The sequence below is a fragment of the Leucoraja erinacea genome, chromosome 11 (assembly GCF_028641065.1).
Source record: "Leucoraja erinacea ecotype New England chromosome 11, Leri_hhj_1, whole genome shotgun sequence".
NCBI classification, from domain to species: domain Eukaryota; kingdom Metazoa; phylum Chordata; class Chondrichthyes; order Rajiformes; family Rajidae; genus Leucoraja; species Leucoraja erinaceus.
The window spans coordinates 16,081,753-16,106,057 of NC_073387.1; the positions used below are offsets into that span (position 1 = coordinate 16,081,753).

General features: G+C 41.8%; 1 protein-coding gene across 3 annotated transcripts in view; it reads right to left on the minus strand.

Annotated features, from left to right (window-relative positions):
- Window positions 1-1,353: 1,353 nt before the first annotated feature.
- arap3 (ArfGAP with RhoGAP domain, ankyrin repeat and PH domain 3) overlaps window positions 1,354-24,305 on the minus strand; it is a 170,783-nt gene continuing 147,831 nt past the window's right edge. For 2 of the 3 annotated variants that reach the window (XM_055642725.1, XM_055642726.1), the window contains 8 exons: window positions 23,563-23,688; window positions 20,333-20,469; window positions 18,773-18,858; window positions 17,861-17,896; window positions 14,651-14,714; window positions 12,385-12,522; window positions 7,700-7,738; window positions 1,354-3,871 (listed from right to left, as the gene is read on the minus strand). In XM_055642725.1, coding sequence (XP_055498700.1) covers window positions 3,605-3,871; window positions 7,700-7,738; window positions 12,385-12,522; window positions 14,651-14,714; window positions 17,861-17,896; window positions 18,773-18,858; window positions 20,333-20,469; window positions 23,563-23,688 — 893 coding nt within the window. In that variant the 3' untranslated portion in view covers window positions 1,354-3,604. The remainder of the gene's footprint in view (window positions 3,872-7,699; window positions 7,739-12,384; window positions 12,523-14,650; window positions 14,715-17,860; window positions 17,897-18,772; window positions 18,859-20,332; window positions 20,470-23,562; window positions 23,689-24,305) is intronic. The other variant, XM_055642727.1, reaches the window with a different exon arrangement.

A 24,305-nucleotide genomic window follows, 5' to 3' on the forward strand; every position in this document is an offset into this window, starting at 1 on the left:
CAGATAATATACAAAAAATGTTCTTTAACAGGGAGGATGGTTCTAATTTGAGAGGAGAGCTTAATTTAGAGAAACTTTGTGTTCATACAACTATGAAGACCTATTTCAATCTGTGGGGTGAAATTGTGAAATGATTTGGATGTGGAAATCAAGCAAAGCACAACCATTCCTCAGTTTAAGAAAAAGTGCAAAAAAATTATTTTCAAGAGGTAGAAGATTGAGGAAGGCCTGTGATGATGGTTAAGTTTTAGTTTATTGACAGTGCGATATTCGCGTTGTACATAGAATTTGTATAATTGTTTATAAACTGTATATATGTATGTTTGTGTGCATGCATATGTGTGTATATATGTATGTATGCATGTGGCGTATGTATATGTTTTGTGTATATATATATATATATATATATATATAAGATGAGATAAAGTGTGAATTAATTGATGAGTAGTGGAGAAGGAGTAGGAATAAATAAATAAGTGCTCCTCCTACACCTTTTCGAACATGTAAGATTTAACTTGTGATGTTTAGGATAAATTATTCAATGGGTTGGGTATAGGTTTATTGTTCATTTAATTGTTATTTTGCTTTGTTTTTAACTTTTTTGTTTTACATGTTCGCAAGAAAATATATACTACTTCTGAGATCTGGACATTCCAGTGCAGGTATCTCAAGGCATCAGGAGCTATTATCCTCCCTCTCACTTTACACTATATACGCTTGTTTATGATAACCCTACCATGGTAAAAATAATATTGTCTATCTACCTTATCTCTGGTTTGATATTAAAATATTCGCTGGATCTATGTCAAGCCAGAACAGAGAAGTTATCCTTCAGACAATATACGTTTCTCATTTGAACAGTAGTAGATACAGTCCATTGGTGGGATGTGAAAGGAACTATAGAAAGGGCAGTTTTGATATTTGTTGCCAAGATGGACTCATAATAGTAAAGGGATAGCAAATAGGTATCAGGAATTTCATTACAGCTAGAAAGGGGAATGATTAAAGACATCATCATACAAGACACTTTTTACTGAATAGATGTATTGATTAATAGAAGTTCATGCCAGCATTTACATTTCATTTTACACAAATTCTGATCCTTGAATAAATGCATGAGAATGAATCACCCAAAATCACTGGGCAAGTTGAAGTAACCATACTATAATACAAAAATGTAAATGTACAGTATTTACACAATCGTGAAGTTTACATTAAGGTTGAAAATTCAACATATTTTACTGCAATCCAAATTCATTACATTTAAAGTTAAAAAGTGAAATGTCATGTTTTTGATACGTGTTTACAGTAAAATTGTGCATACCCTTTACAAGTGGTAAAAAATAATATATATAATGTACACAACATTTTTATTCATTTGGTTTCACACTTTTGAAGATTATCCGTTATTTACAAGGACAGAATATTGTGACCTATAAAGCTCATAAAACACTTTGGTGTTGGCTATTTCTTACACAGATGCTAACCTGTTGCACACATGGGAATGTAATGCAAATACACTTAAGCAGGAACAAGTGAACTTCATCAATGGACATATCTTCTCTTGCGGGTGATTAACAACACTGACCTCTACCAGTTGACCACCACATTTTACAAGCCAACAACAAGCTAAAAGTGTACTTTGCCACAGTAGAGCTGTTCAGAATCCAATGGATAATAAAGGGATCAGATTAGACACTTATTATCTAGCTAGGGTCATAAAATAAAATAATGTATCAGCACTTTCACTACAGATAGGAAAAGGAAGAAATGAAGACAGCACTTATAAGTTTGGGGAACAAATTGCCATAGCTCTTTGCGCTGGCATCTCATTGAAGGGTATTGGAAGCACTGAGACATTTTTAAAATTGCAACATCCTCCCTGTGGCAAACTTCTCCTCTCTTCCTCAAGCTTGAGCAGAATGAAACAAGAACATTGGATTTTTCTTGGTATTCAAATTTAGACTGAAACCCTGAAAAATTGAAATGTCAAACTTTATAGTCTCAAACTGTAAAATATATTATTAAGATTAAAAGTTCATGGAGACATGCGGAGAGGTTTAGGAAAAGAGTTGGTGTTGCAACCCTCAAAGCTCCATTCAAAGCTTCAGCAAGCTGAGGAGAAAATCATACTTCATCTGCAATGGAAAAGGAGGAAAGAAATAGCCTCAGACTGAATGTCAGAGATGCGCCATCTCTCTGAATCTCAGCCCTCGATTCCTGCAGCATGTTTTTCTTCATGTGCCGGTGTGGTTACCACTTTAATCTGTTGCTGCCTGTCATTGTAATTGACATGATATTTTATCACAGGATTACATGATCATTGTTAATGTGCTCAACCTTTGCCTCCTTCGCTCAAACATACAAAACTACAGCAGAATAGGACCACATGACTGTAATTTGTGGCAGAGGTATAAGATCCGGTGCATTGGTTGAACTAGTCTGAACGTTGAGAAAGTGTAACAGTCCAATTATCTGTTGGATGCCCACAGGTAAGTTCAGCACTATCTTTCACCTAGTACAAATGTGCAGCATGCGCATGGACTTAAATATAGCCTTTATTTAAACCAAGCCCCTATCTTACTCATTATTGCCTAATAATTTCAAACCATAGGATTTATTTTCCTGTTTCAAGATATTGAACCGATTCTTATTTAATCACTATTCTTTGCTTTTTTATCCAGATTTCTTTGCAATTTGGGATGCAGTGAAATTCTAAACCTGTCTCAACAGAAAGTATTATTGTGTCTCGTACTCTGTAGAAGACTAATGGAGAAGGAATGAGTACAAGAAAGTTAGTTGTGAACTTCATTTCAATCTCACATAAGTGAGTGGATAGGAGACACAAAGGTAGTTAAGGATCTGCAAACTGAAATAAATAAATCAGTACGGTGCTTTTCTTCAACTTGAGGACAGTTTATCAGCCAGTCTTGTACATGAATTCTGCTCAGAATTTGGCTGGAAAATACCAAAGTTCTCAGAGAGATTAACCAGAGAGTGCAGCTCAACTGAGCCTTAGGAAAACTCACATTAAAAAAATCCTCAATAACATCCTCTTACTGAAGATTACAGAACAAGCAGTTAAGAAACACGTTGAGAAGTGTCAGGGGTATGTTCAGGCAATCTCCCAACAAAATTGAAGATTTTCTATGAGAACCATGTGTGACTTAAACTGCCCTTTTAAATAGGTTGCTTAAAGTACATTGAACACATCTTCCACATACGTGACGGTGATCATAGTGGTCATTGATAAAGGAGTGTTCAATTAAGACTGTTAAAGGAAAATCTTACATCAACCTAAAACATTGCTGTGGAAATGCATCCCTGGTTATTTACATGAGGTGCACAACATTACAATGACTAGGTGTTATATACTACATTCTCCAAAAAGGCAGGCTCGTTGACTTTGTGACTCTACATTCTTGAAAAGAGCAAGTGACTGTGAATGAATTTCTACCTGTGGTCTCACATTCAGACTGGCAAAATTAATACATCCGAAACTCTCCATAATTGAGCTTACATGGTGCATCAACATAACAATGAGTGGTCCCAAGACAATACACACTGTATTCAGTCAGTGAACCCGTGGACTATCCACTAGGTATTACAGCTTGGTGATATCGTATTGGGGTTCATTCTTTCTGTGAAGGGCTGAACTGAGTTCTTGCAGGAACTTGTCCTGTATTGGTGAGTTTGAGGCTGGGTTTCTCTTCATCTGCGTCATCAGGATTGGCGTGGGGTCCACCGGTGAGATGTCTGGGTTGATCGACAGCATCACATTGACATCCTGCACTTCTTCATAAACAGGGTCATTGCTGGAATCTTCTTCCTTCTGTTGGTTTTCAAACATGTCCTGCTGCATCTTCATCGGCTGCAAAGAAGCAAAGCAATAAAATGCAAACGCCTCCTTTACAATCAGCGAGACCAAGCGGCTGTTTCACCGAACAATTGCGCTCAGTCCGCCAAGGCCTGCTGGATATCCTGGTTGCTAACCATTTTAGCTTTGCTTCCCATTCCCACACTGACCTTGCTGTCCTGGACTTCCTCCATTGTCTGAATGAGGCCTCAGGCAAACAGGAGGAACAGCGCCGCATATTCTGCTTGGGTAGCTTACTTTTACAACCCAGTGGAATGAACACTGAATCCTTTCAATTTCAGGTAATTAGCCAATAAATACATGCATTACTTTTGACCCGTCCTCTCTTCCCTGTACCCCACCAGGATGTGCACCAATTTCTCCTACATTCCCGCCACACTTCACTCTTCCCCCTCCACCTATATCCCGTTCATTCACTTCACATTTCATTCTTCTTCTATCCTCAATCATTATCCCACAGCCTTTTTTCTTTTTTATTTGTTATGCCCCACCCTGGTGCACGCATCCCCCCTTTCCCCTTCCCCCCCAACCCCTTCCACCTTTTTCCCCTCTCTCTGGCTTTACATTTCATTCCTCTTCTCTCTTTGTCTGACACCCTTTTGTCTCCTTTTAACCTCTAACCTTTGTCCACCCATCCGCCAAACAAACCCCATGCCTCACCTGTGTCCACCTATCACCCCCCCCCCCCCCCCCCCCCCCCCCCCCCCCCCCCCATCTCTTTTCCAGCTTTCTGTCCCCTTCTACAATCAGTCTGAGGAACGCTCAACCCAAAACATTGCTTATTCATGTCCTCCGGAGTTGTTGCCTGACCCACTAAGTTACTCGAGCACTTTGTTTTGTTTTAAGAAGTAAAGCTGAATTGCCAGACAAGTGAGTGAAGTTCAGAAGGTAGTCTACACTGTTGCATTGCCTCTGGATTCAAGCTGGCTTTCTTATCAAATTCATTTCTCATAAATAGGCATGCAACATATGTATTCATGCAAGGAGTAAGGAGTACACGTTAATGTTAGTGAACGGAATTGTAGGCATTCAAGGAGAACGTTAATACTTGTGAGAAGCAGGAACATCACCAATTAAGGTATTTCTTCATTTATAATCTCAGGTATGACACTTCAGTTTGTAACCAGTTTGCCCATTACTTTGGATTCTATGTTCAGTTCCTGAACTTTAGATTGAGGTCTAAGCGAAGTTCCCATATAAGTGGTGGTGGAAAGCAGCAGAAGGGTTTTTGTAAGTATTTGATACTCTGCTCCATAAGAAACTGGAGCAGAGATGAACTTAAACTTGGCCATTGATAATGAACTGACAGCAGCCAAAGTCCCAACCTGAAGTATGGAGCGTAAATGGTAAATACCTCGTGTATCCCATTACTTTGCTTTGCCAGTATCTGGACTTGTAAACACTCTCCCCACCACCCCTTGTAAATCAGCATGTCAGGGAGTTTCAGGGGTTATAAATATTTATGTCCTGTTATCAATTAATGCTGCCTCAGCAAGGCCACCAGCATGATCAAAGACCAGTCTCACCCCTCTTCTCCCCTCTCCCATCAGGAAGAGGTACAGAAGTGTGAGAACGCAAAACTTATGATTCAGGAACAGTTTCTTCTTAGCTGTTATAAGGCAAATAGCCAGTCCTCTCATCAGCTAGAGTGCGATCCTAACCTCCTCTGAACCTCACTGGAGCACTTTGAACTATCTTTAATTCGACTCTATCCGACTCCCCTGTTATATCTTTATGCTAAATGGTGTACCCTTTATCATTTATCATGCACTTTGAATGGTTTAATTGTATTGATGTACACTCTTTTCTTTGGCTGGGTAACAGGCAATCAAATAGCTTTTCATTGTACCTCAGTACACATGACAATAACAAACAAAACTACTTGTGATTGCTCATTTGTGAAGACTGCCCATTAAGTGTCATTTGGAAGGTATTAAATGGATCAGTAAGGTGAAATTTAATGGACTAACTGGGCAAGAGACAGAAGTTAAAAAATATTCAAACGTAAGATCCATTTGTTAAATTACATAATCTAGAGAGATAAGGACATTGAAAACAGGAAGTTCCCATTGCCTGCACTTCATGTGGAGGGGAGGAGGGAGGACTGGTATAAGAGAATTTCTAAAACAGAAGAAAAAATAATTGCTGATGGTTGAAAACCATAATGTAGCTAAGAAATTTAATTCCAGAGAGTCACCATGAAGCATCTCCCATCTACACTTTGTATAAATGAAAAGCTTTACCTTCTTCGACCTGACCCTCAAAAGCTTAAAAGTGGCAAAAGTTTCAATAGAAATCTAAATAGAACCACAGATAAAACTGAACAAATAATGACCATGTAAAATCAAGTGTATAAACAGACACAATCTAAAGGGCCTGTTCCACTTGCCAATTTTTTTTGGCGACTCTCTGCATCATTGACTGATGTATCAGGACACCGTAAAAGTCGCAAGGTGATGCGGCGTGATGCAGTGGTGATGACGTATTGGCGTGTGATGTTTCCTCAAGTGTCGCAACATTTTTTTTGTCGCTGCTGGATTTTGAAAAGTTAAAAATCTTTCGACGACCCTGATATATCAGTCAATGATGCCGGTAGTTGCCGAAAAAAATTGCCAAGTGGGACATGCCCTTAAAGAAGCAAAGCCATGCTCTAGGACATTAGTGTATACAGATTGTGACAATGCCACCTCCCTAAGCGTCGTTCTGATCCCCGTTACCAGCTATCAGGCCAGGTGGAGCTGCAGAGCAACGCCCTGGACAGCGCCTGCCTTCCAGAATACACTAGAACCATGGACAGCACTCTGCACTGAGTTGAAGCCACAGCAAGAGGAGCAACAGCTACATCCAATTCAGCAGGATTTGATTAACTCATCTGCACCTCATCAACCCTAGACCTTAAAACCAATGCAGTTTCAGCAAGGAAGGAAGGAAAGAAAAGGAAGGAAGGAAAGAAAAGGAAAGAAAAGGAAAGAAAAGGAAGGAAGGAAAGAAAAGGAAAGAAAAGGACGGAAAGAAAAGGAAGGGAAGGAAGGAAGGAAGGAAGGAAGGAAGGAAGGAAGGAAGGAAGGAAGGAAGGAAGGAAGGAAGGAAGGAAGGAAGGAAGAAGGAAGGAAGAGAGAGAGAGAGAGAGAGAGAGAGAGAGAAGGATGGGGAAGAATGAGGAAGGGGACGGAAGAGGTAAAGCTGGAGTGCCATCCCTTTGAGGCCAAGACTGAGCCGCTGTGACAATCCCTAGACCTAAGGGCTGAATGGCCTTTTCCTGCCCCTATTGTCTATTGCCAGCACCACCTATTCAAGGCGAAGACTAGGTTGCTGTGACAACCCCAAGAATCCCAGCACCTCCTCTTCAGGCCCAAAACTGAGCTGCTGGTACAAGCCTGAGACCGATAGCCCCTCCTATTCAAGGTTAAGATTGAGTCACTGGGCCAAGACTAAGAATGCCAGCCTTCTCCATTTCTCCTTACTATCTTTCTTCTCCTCTGCTCTCTCGTCCATCCGGCGGGGACTGCATTGTTTTTAAGGAATAGGGTTGATGAGATGCAGGCAAGTCGATCCAATCCTAGCTAATTGGATGCTTTTCAGCTCAGTCCGAAGCACTGTCCAAGGTGCTGATGTTTGCTGGCAGGCAGGCACTGTCCTTGGGACTGGTTTTCAGCTTCTCCTGACCTTTCTGTCATTAATGGGGAGCAGAGCGACACTTAAGGAGGAGGCATCGTCGTAGGAGGTATTAAAAATATTACTGAGACCATTAGGCACCAAGTCCAAAGTGAGATTAGTTTTTTTAGTGTTGTAGTTGTCAGGCAGGAGCACAAATTTACTTACAAAGAACATTGAGAGCGTTCTCCGAGCATGTAGACGTCGCTAGAAGGAAATGGGCACAAATGCAATAAGCAGAGGAAAAAAGCACAAGAAATCAACGGGACAGTTACAATCAACATTCAGGTAAAACAGCAGAACCAAGCATCACTTTCCCAATCAGTGACAGGTGTGATCCATCTAGGAAGGAACTGCAGATGTTGGTTTACACGGAAGATAGACACAAAATGCTGGAGTAACTCAGTGGGACAGGCAGCATCTCTGGATTGAAGGAATGACACTGCAAATAGACAATGTGGTAAAGAAGACATATGGTAATGTTTCCTTCATTGGTCAGGGCATTGAGTATAAGAGTCAGGAAGTCATGATGCAGATTTAAAAAACATTGGTTAGGCTGAATTTCCAGTGTTGCGTGCAGTTCTGGTTGCCCCATTACAGGAAGGATGTGGAGCCTTTGGAGAGGGCGCAAAGAAGGTTTACCAGGATGATGCCTGGATTAGGGAGCATTAGCTATAGGGAGAGGATGGAGAGACTTGGATTGTTTTTTCTGCAACGCCAGGGGTTGCAAGGAGACCAGATAGAAGTTTCTAAAATTTCAAGAGGCTTAAATAGGGTAGACAGTCAGAACCTATTTCCTAGCTAATATCATACACAGGCCAACACAGTGGCAAAGCGCCAGATTCCCGGGTTCATTCCTGACCTCAGGTGCTATCTGTGTGGTGTTTGCACGTTCTCCCAGTGATCCTGTGAATTCCCTCTAGGTGCTTTGGTTTCCTCCCGCACCCCAAAGATGTGCGGGTTTATTTGCTAATTGGCCTCGGTAAATTGCCCCCAAGTGTGTAGGGAGTGGATGCGTAAGTGGGATAACATGGAAGTAGTGTGAACAGGTGATCAATGGTTGGCATGGAATTGGTGGGCCGACGTGCATATTTCCATGCGGTACCTTTCAAATGATCAAAGGAAAGTTGATGAATTAATTAAGTACCAGAGCTTTAAGGTGAAAGGGGCATGGTTTCAAAGAGATGTACAGACCAGGTTTTTTTCCACAGAGGGTGGTGGGTGCCTGGAAAGTGCTGCCAAGTGGAGGCAGATACATTAGTGGCATTTATGGGACATTTGAACAGGCACATGGATATTCAGAGAATGGATGGATATGGATTATGTGCAGGCAGATGAGAGTTGGTCTTGTTATCATGTTTGGCACAGACATTTGGGCTGAAGGGCCTGTACCTATGATGCAATATTCTATGTCTCTGTCTCTGATGAAGAGGAAATATCATGGCTGCAGGGTGCAAGGAGCATGATTTCAATGGGTGCTTTCATTGGCCTACATTACCGTGGATGGAATAGCAGGGATTGGATTTTTGCACTCATACCCATGCAGGAAGTCCTAAACATAATGGCTATTGCATCAGTCAAGATGCATTGCTGTTGAACTTGTACTGGGGACTTGTACAGGAACTCAGTCCAGCTACAATTTTCCGTGCATTTATACACGGGAAATAAGCTCTTGGCCTGAAAAAACACAAACAATGCTGGAGTAATCCAACGGGTCAGGCAACATCTCAAGATAACACGGTTAAGTGACATGTTGTGTCAGGTCCCTTCTTCAGACTGATTGATGGGGAGCGGAAAAGAAAGCTACTAGCCTAACTAGGTTTGTGATTTAACTAATTACTACTAATTTGCCTCCCCCAGGAGATCACGAGGTTCTTGGGGTGGAGAGGGGTGATAGCGGTATAAAGGGGAGGGTAGTGTCTTGTGTTCTGTGTCTTGTGTCTACTGTTTGTGGGTAAGTGTGTCTGTTTAGTGTTCAGCCATGAGCGAATGGCGGTGCGGGCTCGATGGACCTGGTGGTCTGCTCTCGCACCTACTTTCTATGTTTCTATGTTTACAGGATTACGAGCAATAGAAGGGGAAAAAAATTCTGTGATAGATAATTATTTTAATAATCAATTTTGCATATAGTTTTAATTAAAAAGATATGTATAATAAGAAATTAATGTAGGATTAGTATAAATAAGAAGACAATCACCAGGATGGTCTCAATGGGCTGATATCTCTTGCTTTATCTTTCTCTGATACTATTCCAAACTTTATCGCTCGATGTTGTCAATTATCTCCTTTCAATTGTTTGGAGTTCATGTTACATTGTTTTACATTTAAAATTGTGTTTGATTTTAAACCAAAGCTATTCAAAGGTAGTTATAGTGAATGGCTAATGTTGACAGATAGTAGAGATGGGAACCGAGCATTGCCAGCTGTCAAAGGTTTCATCATGTTTCTGGGGTGGAGCTTGACCAGTGAACCAGTGAAGATCTTGCCACTGTTCAGTCTGTGCCTCTTGAGACTAGAAACCCTACGCCTGTAGTTTGCTCTCACTGCACCTAAATCAGGTAAATCTGGGTGAGGGAAGATTGTGGAGGTATAATTTCAGATAGTAAATAGCTTCATTACAACAAAATCTGACTTACTAACCTATTTCAAAGTCTTTAGACTCCAGACTTTTGAGAAAGCGTGGAAACAGGCCCTTTAGCCCACTAAGTCTGCGCCGACCAGCGATCACCCCATACACTAACATTATCCAACACACACTAGGGACAATTTTACCGAAGCCAATTAACCTACAAACCTGTATGTCTTCGGAGTTTGGGAGGAAACCAGAGCACCTGGAGAAATCCCATGGGATCACAGGGAGAGTGTACAATCTCCGTACAGACAGCACCCGTAGTCGGGATCAAACCCGGGTTTCTGGAGTTGTAAGGCAGAATCTCTACCACTGCGCCTCCATGCCGGCAAAGTTTAATTATTTATCAACATTTCACAAAAAAGTGTGGCGGAAATCTGAAACTTCCTGCCCTCCCCTCCAAAAATAACTTGAGATAGTTTCTACACCAATAACCTTTGGTAAAATTGTAAATAGTCCCTAGTGTGTGTAGAATAGTGTAAAGGGCCTGTTCCCGAGTTTAGAAGAGTTTGTGCTCGCCACAAATTCGCAGCATGGTCGACACGTGGTCCTAGGAGATCACTGTAACTCTCCTTCAAACTCGAGAGAAGTTCCCGCATACTCGCGGCCTCACATTGTTTGAGGAAAATCTTTCAGCATGCTGAAAAATCTTATGCGAGTAAAAATTGGTCGGCATGGTTCTTTTGAACTCGTAATGCAGTGGAGTGGGGTCGCCATGTAGTTATAGGCAATCGAGGTAGCCCTGGGCAATCTCCTTTGCTGCCCAGGCATTTTAATTGGCTCTTTGGAGTTCTCAGAATCAAGGAAAATTAACCGGTAATGTTAAATGCCCGCTAAACTTTATTAAAAGTTGTCTGGCTTCTTAAAAGTGTCTCCATTCCTTCTCTCCCCTTCTCTCCCCCCCCTTGTGTTTCTTCTATCAGTTGCATGATGTGCCAGTGTAGAATTCCTATTGATTATTCAAACTGAATTTCCCTTCAGGGCATTAGGGAAGATTTGGGTGAGGCAGGTTTTGGAGCTTACGAATTTCCACCTGCTATTGAAAATGCAGTTGTGCGCCATAGTTACAAAGGCAAAAATGAGGGAAGGAACCATAAACAGAGAGATAAAAAACTGTACAAACAGCAAACATACACTACACAGAGAAAGGTCTTTGCACAATGCACCTCAACTCATTTTATAATGCTTGTCACTATGTAATAGTTCCTTATTTTCATTAAACAAAGAGTGGTTTCCAATTTGCACAGTTAAAATATAATACATATGCTCAGACACCACTTTATTCATTGAAGAAGCTATTTAAAATAAAGCAATCATCTAAAATGGGGAGGGAGGAACCTGATGCATCCTTAATCTGGACCTGGAATGTTGGGTGATGAAGGCAAGGGTTTATCATATTAAGATAATCTGTGACTAAGAGGAGAATTTTGCTGTGAATTGTTATGATCAGAAGCATTTTGCCCAAAAGGACAAAAGGTCTAATTTCCACAGTAAAACGGAGATGGGATATTATTCCAAATGGAAGGAACCACGAGAGGTGTCGAGAGGACAACAGAGTGGGACATCAGATAGCTCTTTATTCCATTATCATTCACCTTTTCTGTGTTGCACCAAGAATAGGCTTATAACCCAAGGAGTAAGTGTTGCTCAATCAGATCAGTATCCCTCACCCTCTCCAGTATGAACATTCCTTAGCCAGGGGAGGTAGCCAAGGCAGTACCATAACAGCATTTAAAATACACTTGGACAGGTACATGGATAGGAAAGGGTTAGTGGAATAGTGGAATATGGGGCAAATGCAGGCAAATGGGAGTAACTTAGATCAGTTATCTTGGTCAGCATGGTCGAATTGGGATGAAGGGGCTGTTTCCATGCTGTATGACTCTGTGACTATGTAATAATTCAGTAGCAGCGAGCTTTCATGTAGGAAACAACTGAATCCTCTTATGTTGTTGGAGTGAAGTCTTACACAATGGAGTCAATGCACCTTGACATGGAAATGTAACCACATTTCATGATTGTCGTTGGTTTAATGTCTCATGTTAAACAGCACCATATGGGCAGCGGATTCAACAAGGTGGCTCAACCAACAAAGTAAATGGGTTTGAGATCTGGCAAATTCCATTACGCAATGGAAAGCATCAGACATACAGGTCAAAAGCAAAATACCCCAATTAATGTTTTAAAAGATAAAAATGGCCAGGAGTAGCAATCTTGCTATTACCAGAGTTTGATTTGCAGATAGCATAATGGCATTGCTTTCATCCCCATGGAGCGAAATAAGTGGCATGGTTCCAAATTTCTGCTTGAATAAATCGGACGATGAATGGCGTCTTAATATTGTAGGTCGGAGGTCATCATGCTGAAAGGAAGAAAATATAATATCACTTTGTACCCTTGACTGTGCTTCAAGACTTTATTAACTGTAAAGGGCATTGGAGTGTTATAAGAGCATCAATTTATTCCTTTGTACTGAAACTAGGAAATAACTCATATGGAGACACAAAGTGTTGGAGGAGCTCAGCGGGTCAGGCAGCGTCCACAGTGGGAATGGACTGGCGACATTTTGGGTCAGAAACCTTCTTCAGATTGAAGGGAGACACAAAGTGCTGGAGTAACTCAGCAGCTCAGGCAGCAGCTCTGGAGAAAAAGGAGAAGAAGAAAAAGGATTCACCCATCCTTTTCCTCAGTCTGAAGAAGGGTCTCGACTGGAAACATCACCCATTCCCTCTATCCAGAAATGCTGTTTGTCCCACTGAGTTACTCCAGCATTTTGTTTATCTTCGATTTAAACCAACATCCGCAGTTCCTTCCGACAGAATTCCTCCAGTGTTGTGTGTATTGACCTAAATCATATGGTTTACAGTGACATAAACTGTATGCAAATTACCGGTATGTGAATAAGCCCCGTCGTGGTTGTTTCATTTGTTGGATTGAAAAATGCTGATAATTACATTTGTTTCCCACCTGGAATAAGTAAGCAACATTAGACAGGCAGATCACAAGGAAGCACATGCAAAACTGAAATCCTACACCTTCTGCATCAGATCCATGCTGTCAAGGTCAATGAAATGATATGTGATGTATATATAAATCTACATCTAATTTTATGTTTCCGTGTGCTGTCGAGCCTGTGATGCTGCTGCTGTATGCAAGATTTTCATTGTACCTGTAAACTTGTGCATATGTTAATAAATTTGACGATGACATCTTTTGAAGAAGGTCCCACAGAAGCCAGGTTCTATTGCACAAACTCTGGAATATTTATCAACACATTCCTCCCATCACTCCTTGGTTCTAACCTTTGTTTTCTTTGTACACAAAAAGCTGATTAATGATTAATAAATATAAATGTCATGTGCTGCAAAATAAAATTATGACATTTAACCTTTTAAAGGGCGGTGATGCACTGTATTCGTGTGTACCATCACGAAAAAAAAAACATTCGTTCTAAGAGTAGGAACCATGTATTAAACACATCAGTTTGTACTTAACAGAACAAACGGATGAAGAGCAGATCTTCTTCTGGCAGAGCTGATTGAATCAATTATTCATTAAAGCATCTTCCTCATACTAATACTATACTACATCAGCTTTAGTTTCTGTTCCTAACCTATTTCAGGAAATTAGTTTTAATACCTTCAATGTAGAAATGTTTATACCTGCTTGGGCCCAATAAACATGGACATGGAGACTTGTCCTGGAACAGAAGATCTATCAAATGCCATAGATCCCTTTTACAGAACAGAGCCTAATTGGGAACATCTGCGTTTCAGATGACAAATTAAAGTAAGGCCCCAAAGCAGCTGGACTATGTGACTTCATGACATCACTTTTATTAACGTTTGAATTATTCCTTGGCATCCTGGCCAATAACTTTCCATCATCGTCACATTGTAGTTGGTGAGATCTTGTGTACTAATTAGCACCACATTTCCTACAAGAACAACAGTGGGCACACTTCAGAAGTATTTCATTGGTTGTACAGCACCTAGAAAGGCCTTTAAAAAGCACAACATAAATGCTAGAATGTATTCCTCTTTCATGCAGCTTAGGACAAGATAATGTAACATTTAAATTGAAAGGTTGATTTTTGATGCCTCTAGACATTTAACTCAGACAAGAAGAGTTAGGGACAGCACGGTGGCGCAGCAGTAGAGTTGCTGCCTTACAGCGTTTGCAGTGCCGGAGACCCAGATTCAATCATGAATTGGTGCTGCATGGAGTTTGTACGTCCTCCCCGTGACTGCATGAGTTTTCTCCGAGATCTTTGGTTTCTTCCCACAGTCCAAAGACGTACAGGTTTGTAGGCTAATTGGCTTGGTATAAGTGTAAATTTTCCCTAGTGTGTGCAGAATAGTGTTAAATTGCAGGGATCATTGGTGGTACTGGCCCTGTGGTCTGAAAGGCCTGCTTCCGTGTTGTATTGTCTATCTATTGTATCTCTAAAACTAAAATAAAAGTCCATACCAATGCAAGATGTTCTTTACCTGAGATCTAAGGATGCTAGCTGTCCAATCCCACATCTCAGATTGTCCTGAACAGCACAGGAACCTGCAACAGAACAACTACAAACTATCAAAACCACATGGAGAGAGAAATCCAACAACAAACCATCAAGGCAACAGTCCTGGACAAGTATAAGACTAGAACTTCCTTGAAAGTAGCATCACAGGTAGATAGTGTGATCAAGAAGGCATTTGGCACATTGTTCTTCATCAGTCAGAGTATTGCGTATTGAAGTTGGGAGGTCATGTTACAGTTGTATAAAACGTTGGTGAGGCCACATTAGAGTATTATGTTCAGTTTTTGTCACCATGTTATAGGAAAGATGTTGTCAAGCTGGATGGGTGCAGAGAAGATTTACGAGGTTGTTGCCAGGACTCGGGAGCCTGTAGTGAGAGGTTGAGTAGGCTGGGACTTTATTCCTTGGAGTGCAGGTTGATGATGCATGATCTTATAGAGGTGTACATAATCATGAGAGGAATAGACCGGGAAAACGCACAGTCTTTCGCCCAGAGTAGGGGAATTGAGACCAAGAGGGCATGAGTTTATGGTGAAGGGGGAAAGATTTAATAGGAATCTGAGGGGTAACCTTTTTACACAAATGGTGATGGGTATATGGAATGAGCTGCCAGAGGGGGGTAGTTGAGGCAGGTACTATCCTTGTCTAATAGACATTTGGACAGGTACAGTACATGGATAGTATAGGTTTAGAGAGTTCTGGGTCAAGCACAGGCAGATGGGAATAGTGTAGATGGGGCATATTGGCCGGCATGGTCTAATTGAGCTGATGACTTGTTTCCTGGCTGTATGACTCTATAACATACGTAATAAATGATCACATCCCAAGGAGAACTGAGGAATAGAGGAATCATGGTGTTTAAAACCAATAAATACTGTGTCAGCAGAAAGGCTATTACACAACTTTTCAAAATATTTAGAGAGAAACAAAGAACTGCAGATGCCACCCTAATGTGTAAGGAGTGGATGTAAAAGTGGGATAATTTATAACTGGTGTGAACAGGTGATTATTGGGCGGCGTGGACTCGGTGGGCCAAACGGCCTGTTCTCATGCTGTATATCTAAACTAAACTAAACTCAGGGACTGCCTATATAGGACTGCCTATATTAATGGCATGAATTGTGTTCAGTCACTAGGTGGCAGAAGAATACCACAGACAGAACTGACTGCACAGTCAAGCAGTAATTCAGTAACATAACAATCTACACTCCAGTGATTCTGTCCTTTTCTTTCGTTCATCAATGTTTCACCTGGTTGTGAAACATTGCAATTCCAAAACACATTGCATTGCAACCTTCAACCTTCTGAGCTCTCTGTGCCTCTGCACGTCTGATGTCTGGCAAATTTCCAGTTTGCTTTGTGTTGTAGTTCATGTGAGGTCTTTCAACTGTTTTGGGTTAAAATCCTTCCTTAACTCACCTCACCTCTGTTATCAGTATCACCTAAGAGACAGATCTTCTAATTCACAGCTTTAATGTTGTGTCTACTTTCTATCTTGTGATCAAATTTCACTTGATAAGTCCCTGTAAATGGCATGGGATTTTGAAGGCACAATAGAAGCTGTAATATGTAGAAAGAAACTGCAGATGTTGGTTTACACCAAATATACACAAAATGCTCAGCTGAGTTATTTCAGCAGTTTGTGTCTAACTTCAAGAGAAACTACTATTTTTTTTAAATGCATTAACATATTTCATGTTGGTAGATATTTTGAAAAGAGAAATGGCTTTTTCTAGAACACAGTGCCTGAAGGGAAGGTGGAGGTACAGAATTCAAGTAGCCTCAGGATGAGCATTTTAATTGCCAAGGCATGGTGAGTTAATGTTGATAAATGAGATTAGTATAAAGAGGTACTTGTGTGTGTATGTAGATGGGAAGCCATGGGACCTGCTTCTATGGTGAATGGCTCCATGACTACTTGGACTCAACAGCTTCATTCATGATTAAAAGCCAAGATTTAGTAGAACAAGCTCCAAGAATGGCTTTAATCTTCCCATCATGGGTTCTGCAGATGCGCATTCCATGTTGTCGACTTGTTCGACCTTTCAATTAGACATTGGCCAAGTGGTATTTCATGCTAGTTTTGAGCATCTTAGCCACGTTTGCTTCTTGACAGATCCCTTAACCACCTTGACTACCTCTCTGTTGCCTGTTTGAAGTTGTGCAATATGAAAGAACAAGAGTGTGTTCAATAATTGTACATTTTCATCAAGGTTATAAACAAAATAGATTAAAATGGAGGCCGGTACATTGAGCACCTGGGCGTAGCAGACTTTGGACTTATATATGCAAAAATAATTTCATTGTGCAGTTGCTTATGAGACAAATGAAACAGTATTGAATTACTGAGAAATAAGCTCTTCTGGTGAACATATGTATCTGCAGTTTTGGCAATTACAGGAATTGATTACTGGTGGAGTAAGACCGCCTTCCAAACGAGACTAGTGAAAATTCTTCCTGCAATTATGGACCAGTGAAAATCCCACCTGGAATTATGTTCAACTTCTGCAAATTCAGTATGATGTTAGATTTCAACCCTTTCCCTCTTGGTATTTTGTGAATCTACTTGATGTACCCAATGCACACGACAAAACTCATTGATGACCAAAAACATTTCAGCTCCTTGTCCATAGGCTGCAAAAACTCTATCCACCTTTTCAATGTCTATTCCTAAACACTTATCATTGCCAAGTCTTTCTGCAACTTTGTTCAAAGTTTCAGCTGGGTTTACAGCAAAATCTTCACTGACATTTATTGTGTGAATCTATTTTCAATTTCAAGACAAAGTGGTGCAGCAGCAGTAACCCGGGATCAATCCTGACTACGAGTGCTCTCTGTGCGGAGTTTGCATGTTTTCTTCCATGACTGCGTGGGTTTTCCCCGGGTGCTCCGGTTTCCTCCCACATTCCAAAGACGTATAGGTTTGTAGGTTAATTGGCTTTTGTAAAGATTGTAAATTGTCTCCAGTGTGTAGGATAGTACCAGTGTATGGGGATCGCTGGTCGGCACAGACTCTGTGGGCCCTAGGACCTGTTTCCATGCAGTATCTCTGAACTAAACTAAACTAAACTAGAGTTCACCTGAAGCAACCTAGGTGCAAGACCCTCAGTGTGGATGGATCACACTAAGACCTTCAACAGAACAAAGTGTGGGAGAGTCGTCCATGTTTACTTACCATTGCTGCTTATCCATAAAAATTGTGAACCCCCACCTATATAACAAATGAAAATGATCCATTAGTACAATTAAGAGAATAAATTCAAATGCTAATGTTCAGTACTTTGTTTTTTTAAACAGAGATACCAGAGCATGGCATCAGAACAGGACAATGATACACTCCTTATGGAAACAAGATTTTACCGCATGGTATGTTGCACAATAGCATATATTCAATAAATTGACCATCCTTAGAACACTACACTGCAGGAGAACTGATTATTTTCATCAGCACAGAAATGTGTGCACTCTTTTCGTCCTCACTAATTTTCTGGTTATAATAATGAGCCAAGGGAATATACAGTCATAGAAACAGATTGCCGGCATAACCTCTGATTAGAGATGCTGACTCGGAATTAAGTTTTGACTGTTTGAAAGATACAGCATGAAAACGGGCCCTTTGTCCCGCCGAGTCACAGTGACCATCGATCTCCTGTTTACACTAGATCAATATGATCCCACTTTCCCATTCCCTACACACGAAGGACAATTTACAAAGGCCAATTAACTCAAACCCTCTCATATTGGAATGTGGGAGGAAACCAGAGCACCCAGAGAGAATGTGGAAATTCCACACCAGAAGCACCCGAAGTGTGGATTGAACCCGGGCCTCTGGAGCTGTGAGACAGTAGGTCTACCAGCTGCGCAACTGATTTCCAACATTTCACCCAAGAGTGCTCTAAAAATCTATGGGTTATAAAGTCTGATCATTCTTGCAACAGATCTCGTAACAGGTGGAGACTGAAGATGTGGTAACTTGTATCACTGAACATGACTAAGCTGATCAGTGCAATTTGGGTTTTATTTCAAATCCCCCTGTTTGCCCCCTCCCCATCACTCCTCCCCCTGAGATTGTAAATAATGCTCTTACTGCACTGTTGGTGCTTTCAGCTTCTTCTTAATGCCCAAGTAAACCTTCAGCGAGAAGACAGACCACTCCCGCTCTGGCTTGGAGCTCTGCAAAATAGGACATTCACATTCTTCATCCATTGCACACTTATTAATCCAGTCAGCCAAAGTTGTAACATTGGCCTGTTGGTGATGTTGTTTTGGATGTTTTACAACACCGTGTCACTTGTGATTTCTGCACATCAGAAAATCACATTTCCAGCCACAACTCGTTCCAGCACAAATACCCTTTTCTGCAGTTTCATATCGACATACATTGATGTCATCAACGTTCATGACACTGACTAGCAGAAATTGGTCCAAAAATGTGCAACGTATCATCTTCTACATCAGGTAGACAGTCAGAGTGGGAATGGTAAAGGCCGGAGGTAATAGCTTTAAAGTGAGAGGGACAAAATTTAAGTGTGATGTGCGGGGCTAGTGTTTTCACACAGAGTGATGGGTGACTGGAATGTGCTGCCAAAGATGGTGGTGGAGACACGAATGACAGCAGCATTCAGAGGCTTTTAACTAGGTACGTGGATCTGCAGGGAATGGAGGAATAGAGATCAATGCAGTTTAATTGAATCTGGCATTATGTTTGGTCATGTATTGTGGCCAAAGGGCCATGTTGATCATTTCTGACTCTGTCAAACATGGAACAACAAGACTGCAATTGGAAGTGAAGGAATGGGGATATAAAATGTTTGTGCTCTCTGCACATGCTTAACTGAGTTTTTATATCCCTGCAGATTGCAAAGATCATTGCTGGGCACAGTATTTTGTTTGGTTTCATTTAGAGATACAGCATGGAACAGGCCTTTTGGACCACCGAGTCCCTGCCAACCAGCGATCCCCGTACACGAGCACTATTCTACACACTGGGGACAATTCACAATCTTTACCAAAGCCAATCAACCTACAAACGAGTCTGAAGAAGGATCTCGACATGAAACATCACCAATTCCTTCTCTCCAGTGATGCTGCCTGTCCCGCTGAGTTACTCCAGCTTTTTGTGTCTATCTCCGGTTTAACCATCATCTGCAGTTCCTTCCGACAAGCCTGTACATCTTTGGAATGTTGGGATAACCGGAGCACTCGGAGAAAACAGCGCAGTCACGGGGAGAACGTACAAACTTGGTACATACAGCACCCGTAGTCAGGATCAAACCCGGGTCTCTGGTGCTGTAATGTACTAAACTAAACCCCTCAGCCTCCCCTGCTCCAGGGAACAATGTCCCAGCCTATCAAGCCTTTCCCTGTAACTCAAGCCTTCCAGTCCTTCTGCACCCTTTCTAATGTAATGACATCCTTCCTTTCACAGAGTGACCAGAAATGCACATAGAACAAGTGTTGCCTCACCACTGACTTGTATGATCAATCTTCAATTCAGATATCCTGTGGTTGCAGCTTGAACTTTTTAAATGGCTTACATGTTAGGCCAAAACAAAGCATATTTGGCTAACACAGCTAGCCGCTGTTCCCGAAACAGTTTCAGCACGAATAATATAACCGACCACTTTCATGAACATCATGAGTTTACCTTTTTATCCTTAAACAGAAGCAGCTTGTGATCTCGCAGAACGAAATATCGCTCCTGGAACTTGTTCCCAGCCAGTAGTTTTGGTGGTTCCTCTCGACATTTCAAGACCCCACACTTTGGAGTCTCATTTTTAGTTGCTATCACACGTTGCATAAAGGAAAACAGAGAGTTATGCCCATCATATTGGTTTGTTAGAGCGTTTACACACAACAACAAGATTAGCAGACTTCTCTTTGATAGATTAGTTAATTTAGTTTAGTTTAGACATACAGTACGGAAACAGTTCCTTTGGCCCACTGAGTCAACGCCAACCAGCAATCGCCCTAAACACTAGTTCTATCCTACACACTAGGGACAATTTACAGAAGCCAATTAACCTGCACATCTTTGACATGTTGGAGGAAACCCATCACGTTACAGGGAGAACATACAAACTCCGTACAGACAGCACCCGTAGTCAGGATCAAACCCGGTTCTCTGAATCTGTAAGGCAGCAACTCTACCATTGCGCCACTGTGCCGCCCAAATGGATTGTGGATTATTTAGATGAGTGGGTTATTTAATAATAATAATAATAATAATAATAATAATAATAATAATAATAATAATAATACATTATACTTATGGGCGCCTTTCAAGGACTTTCAAGGACACCTTACAAAATTTAGTAAACAGATTACAAAACATGTAAGCGGAATGAAACAAAACAAAAAAAATATAACAACAAAAAATAAAAAATAAATAGTAAGGACATCAACAATACCCAATTCAGAGAGAGAGCAGCGGCAGCTAATCGCGCCAGCGTTCACTCTCCCTTCCGGCAGCCATCTTGGAAACGGAACAATCAAAACACATTTTAACATTGAACATCCACCATAGTGACTCCTACACACTCCTCACAGTGGTGGAAGGCAAAATAAAGTTCAAGTCCTTCCCCTAGCTCTTCCTCGGTCGTGGGCCTCGAGCCCCCGTTGACAGGACGATCTTGACTCCCGTAGCCGGCGTTCAGGCCCTCCGCGTCGAGGCGCTCCACTCCCGCATCGGGGGGATGTCAGCTCCCCCGCGCCAGGTGATCGTATCTCACGTCGGGGCTGGTCGAGCCCTCCGCAGCGTTGGAGCACCCGACTCGGCCTCACCCGAGACTGCGAGCCCTTGATGTTACAGTCTGCGGTGGTCATGGTGGGAGCGATCCCAGGCAAGCGACCCGCTCCGATGTTAAATCCGCGCCCTGGGGTGGGGCTCACGACAGTCCGAGGAGGCTTCCAGCTCCAGCGATTGTAGGCCGCAGTACCCGGAGAACGTGATCCGAAAATCTATCACATCTCCGGGAAGGTAAAAACATGAAAAAAGTTTCCCCCAATCCCCTCCCCCCCACATAAAACACACCGAAGAACAATAAAACAAACTTAGAACAAACTCAAAAATAAATAAATAGCAAAAAGAATGAAAAGACAAACCGACTGCCGGTAGGGCTGCCATCTCCCCCTGTGGCCACACCCGTGAATACATCATTTAGAAATAGACAGGAAATTAGGGCTGAGGTCAGGTCAACTAAGATCCTACTAAGTTGCACGTTTCCCTTGAAAGGGTAAATTATGTTCTCCTGCCCCTATTTCTTATGACATGGGCTTAGCACATTCAACTTAATAGAACAAACTCTATCTCAGGTGACTCAGTCAGAAAACCTGCTGCCTCACTGTTCCAATGTGTTGAGTTAATTCCTGATTAGCAGTTTTGTCTTTGTGGAACCTGTATGTTCTTCCTGCGTGAACATGGGTTTTCTCTGGTTTCCCTTCACATCCCAAAGATATGACAGTAAGTTTTAGTTTTAGTTTAGTTTTTTGTCATGTGCAGCAGTGTACAGTGAAAAGCTTCTTTGTTGTGTTTTATCCAGTCAGCGGTAAGATGATACATGATTACAATCCAGCCATCCACAGTGTACAGATACAGGATAAAGGGAATAACATTTAGTGCAAGATGAAGTCTGAGTGTCTCCAATGAGGTAGTTGGTGATTGAATGGTACAGTTGCCTGATAACAGCTGGGAGGAAATTGTTCCTGGAACTAGAGATGCGCATTTTCAAAACTCTGTAGCTCTTGCCTGATGGGAGAGAAGAGAGGTAGTGTCTGTGGTGTACCTCATACTTGATTAAGCTGGTGGTCTTGCCAAGGCAATGAGAAGTATAGATGGAGTCAATGTAAGGGAGGTTAGTTTGATTGGTGGTCTGGACTGCGTCTACATGGGTATGTGAGAGAAAATAGGTTGTGGGGGAATGGGATTGGTGAGACTGCATTGAGAGCTGGCTTAGACTCAATGGGCACATGGTTTTCTTTCGTCTATCAAAGGAAACGTGAAATTTGTTATGATGAATTAGATTGTTTATAAATATTAATATAAATAGATAAATAATGCATGAAAAGGATAAATATCTCCTCCGGAGTACAAGGTTCCACAGGAAGCCCATGAATGAAGAACACTGGAAGGAGGACATTGCCCAATCTCTCATGGTCTATCCAGCCCTACATACCAGGGGGCAATTTACAGAGACCAAATAACCTACATCCCTGCATGTCTTTCGGATGTGGGATGAAATCGGAACACCCAGAGGAAACCCAAGTGGTCAAAGGGAGAAGATGCAAACTTCACACAGACAGCACATATGGGCGGCACAATGTCGCAGTGTTAGAGCTGCTGCATCCCAGCACCAGAGACCCGGGTTCAATCCAGACTATGGGTGTTGTCTATACGCAGTTTGTACGTCTCCCTGTGGGTTTTCTCGAAGTGCTCCAGTTGCTTCCCAGATCCAAAAGACATGCACGTTTGTGGGTTAATTGACTTCTGTAAAATGCCTGTAGTGTGCATAATGCATGTGGAATAATATGGAAGTAGTTTATATGTGATCGATGGTCCGTGTGGACTCGGTGGGTCGAAGGGCCTTCTCCATGCGGTATCTGTATCTCTAAACTGTCATCTTTGATGATGGTTCTGATATATACCTTAACATCGCAAAAGATTATCCATCCATTCTCCCTACAGATGCTGCCATACCCGTGGAGTTCCTCCAGCACTTTAGCACTTTGTTCTCTAGGTGATTGGTGGATGGCATGGACTCGATGGGCTGAAGGGGTTATTTGCATGCTGTATCTCTGTACCTCTAAACAGCACCCAAGGTCAGGATCGAACCCGGGGGTCCCTAGTGTCGTGAGTGAGCAGTTCTCATGAATTCTTACCTGAGTAAAGGTTTCCTCCTTCTTCCGGGAGTCTCTTCACTACCAGATAAGCTGAGCTGGGTTCTGCCAACTTACACCATTGGAGAGCTTGTTCCAGAACCTTTTCCTTCGAGTGGAGAGGTCTCTCTGTGGAAATGAGCAAATTTATTGAAGAGGACGACCATCAGGGAAAAAGCACAGCTCTCATCTCCACACAAGTACAGGAGACCAATATTAGTGAAGTGGCATTAGAATACAGGAACCTCAGAATTACAAATGTTTCTATCTACATTCACTCTGCTCACATCATTGCAGGCTTCTTGCAACCAGAAAGCTGTTGATCTATATTTTGTGCTCAATACAGAATTGGATAAGTTGCTATTGGAAGAATCGAGGGATGTGGGGATAGGGCAGGAAATTTGTGTGAACACTGCCCACTCCATCACTGGAACTGACCTCACCACCATCGAAGGGATGTACAAGAGTCACTGCCACAAAAAGACGATTTTCCAGCATCTGCAGTTCCTTCTTAAACAAGATTAGTTTATTGTCACATACAATGAAAAGCTTTTGTTGCGTGCTAAGCAGTCAGTGGAATCCGATTCCAATCGAGCCATTTACAGTGTACAGATACATGATAAGGGAATAAACAGCAAGCATTATCAGAGATTCACACCACCCTGGCCACACACTCATTTCCCCACTGCCATCAGGAAGAAGGAAAAGGAGCTTGAAAACTCTAACATCTAGGTTCAGGAGCAGCT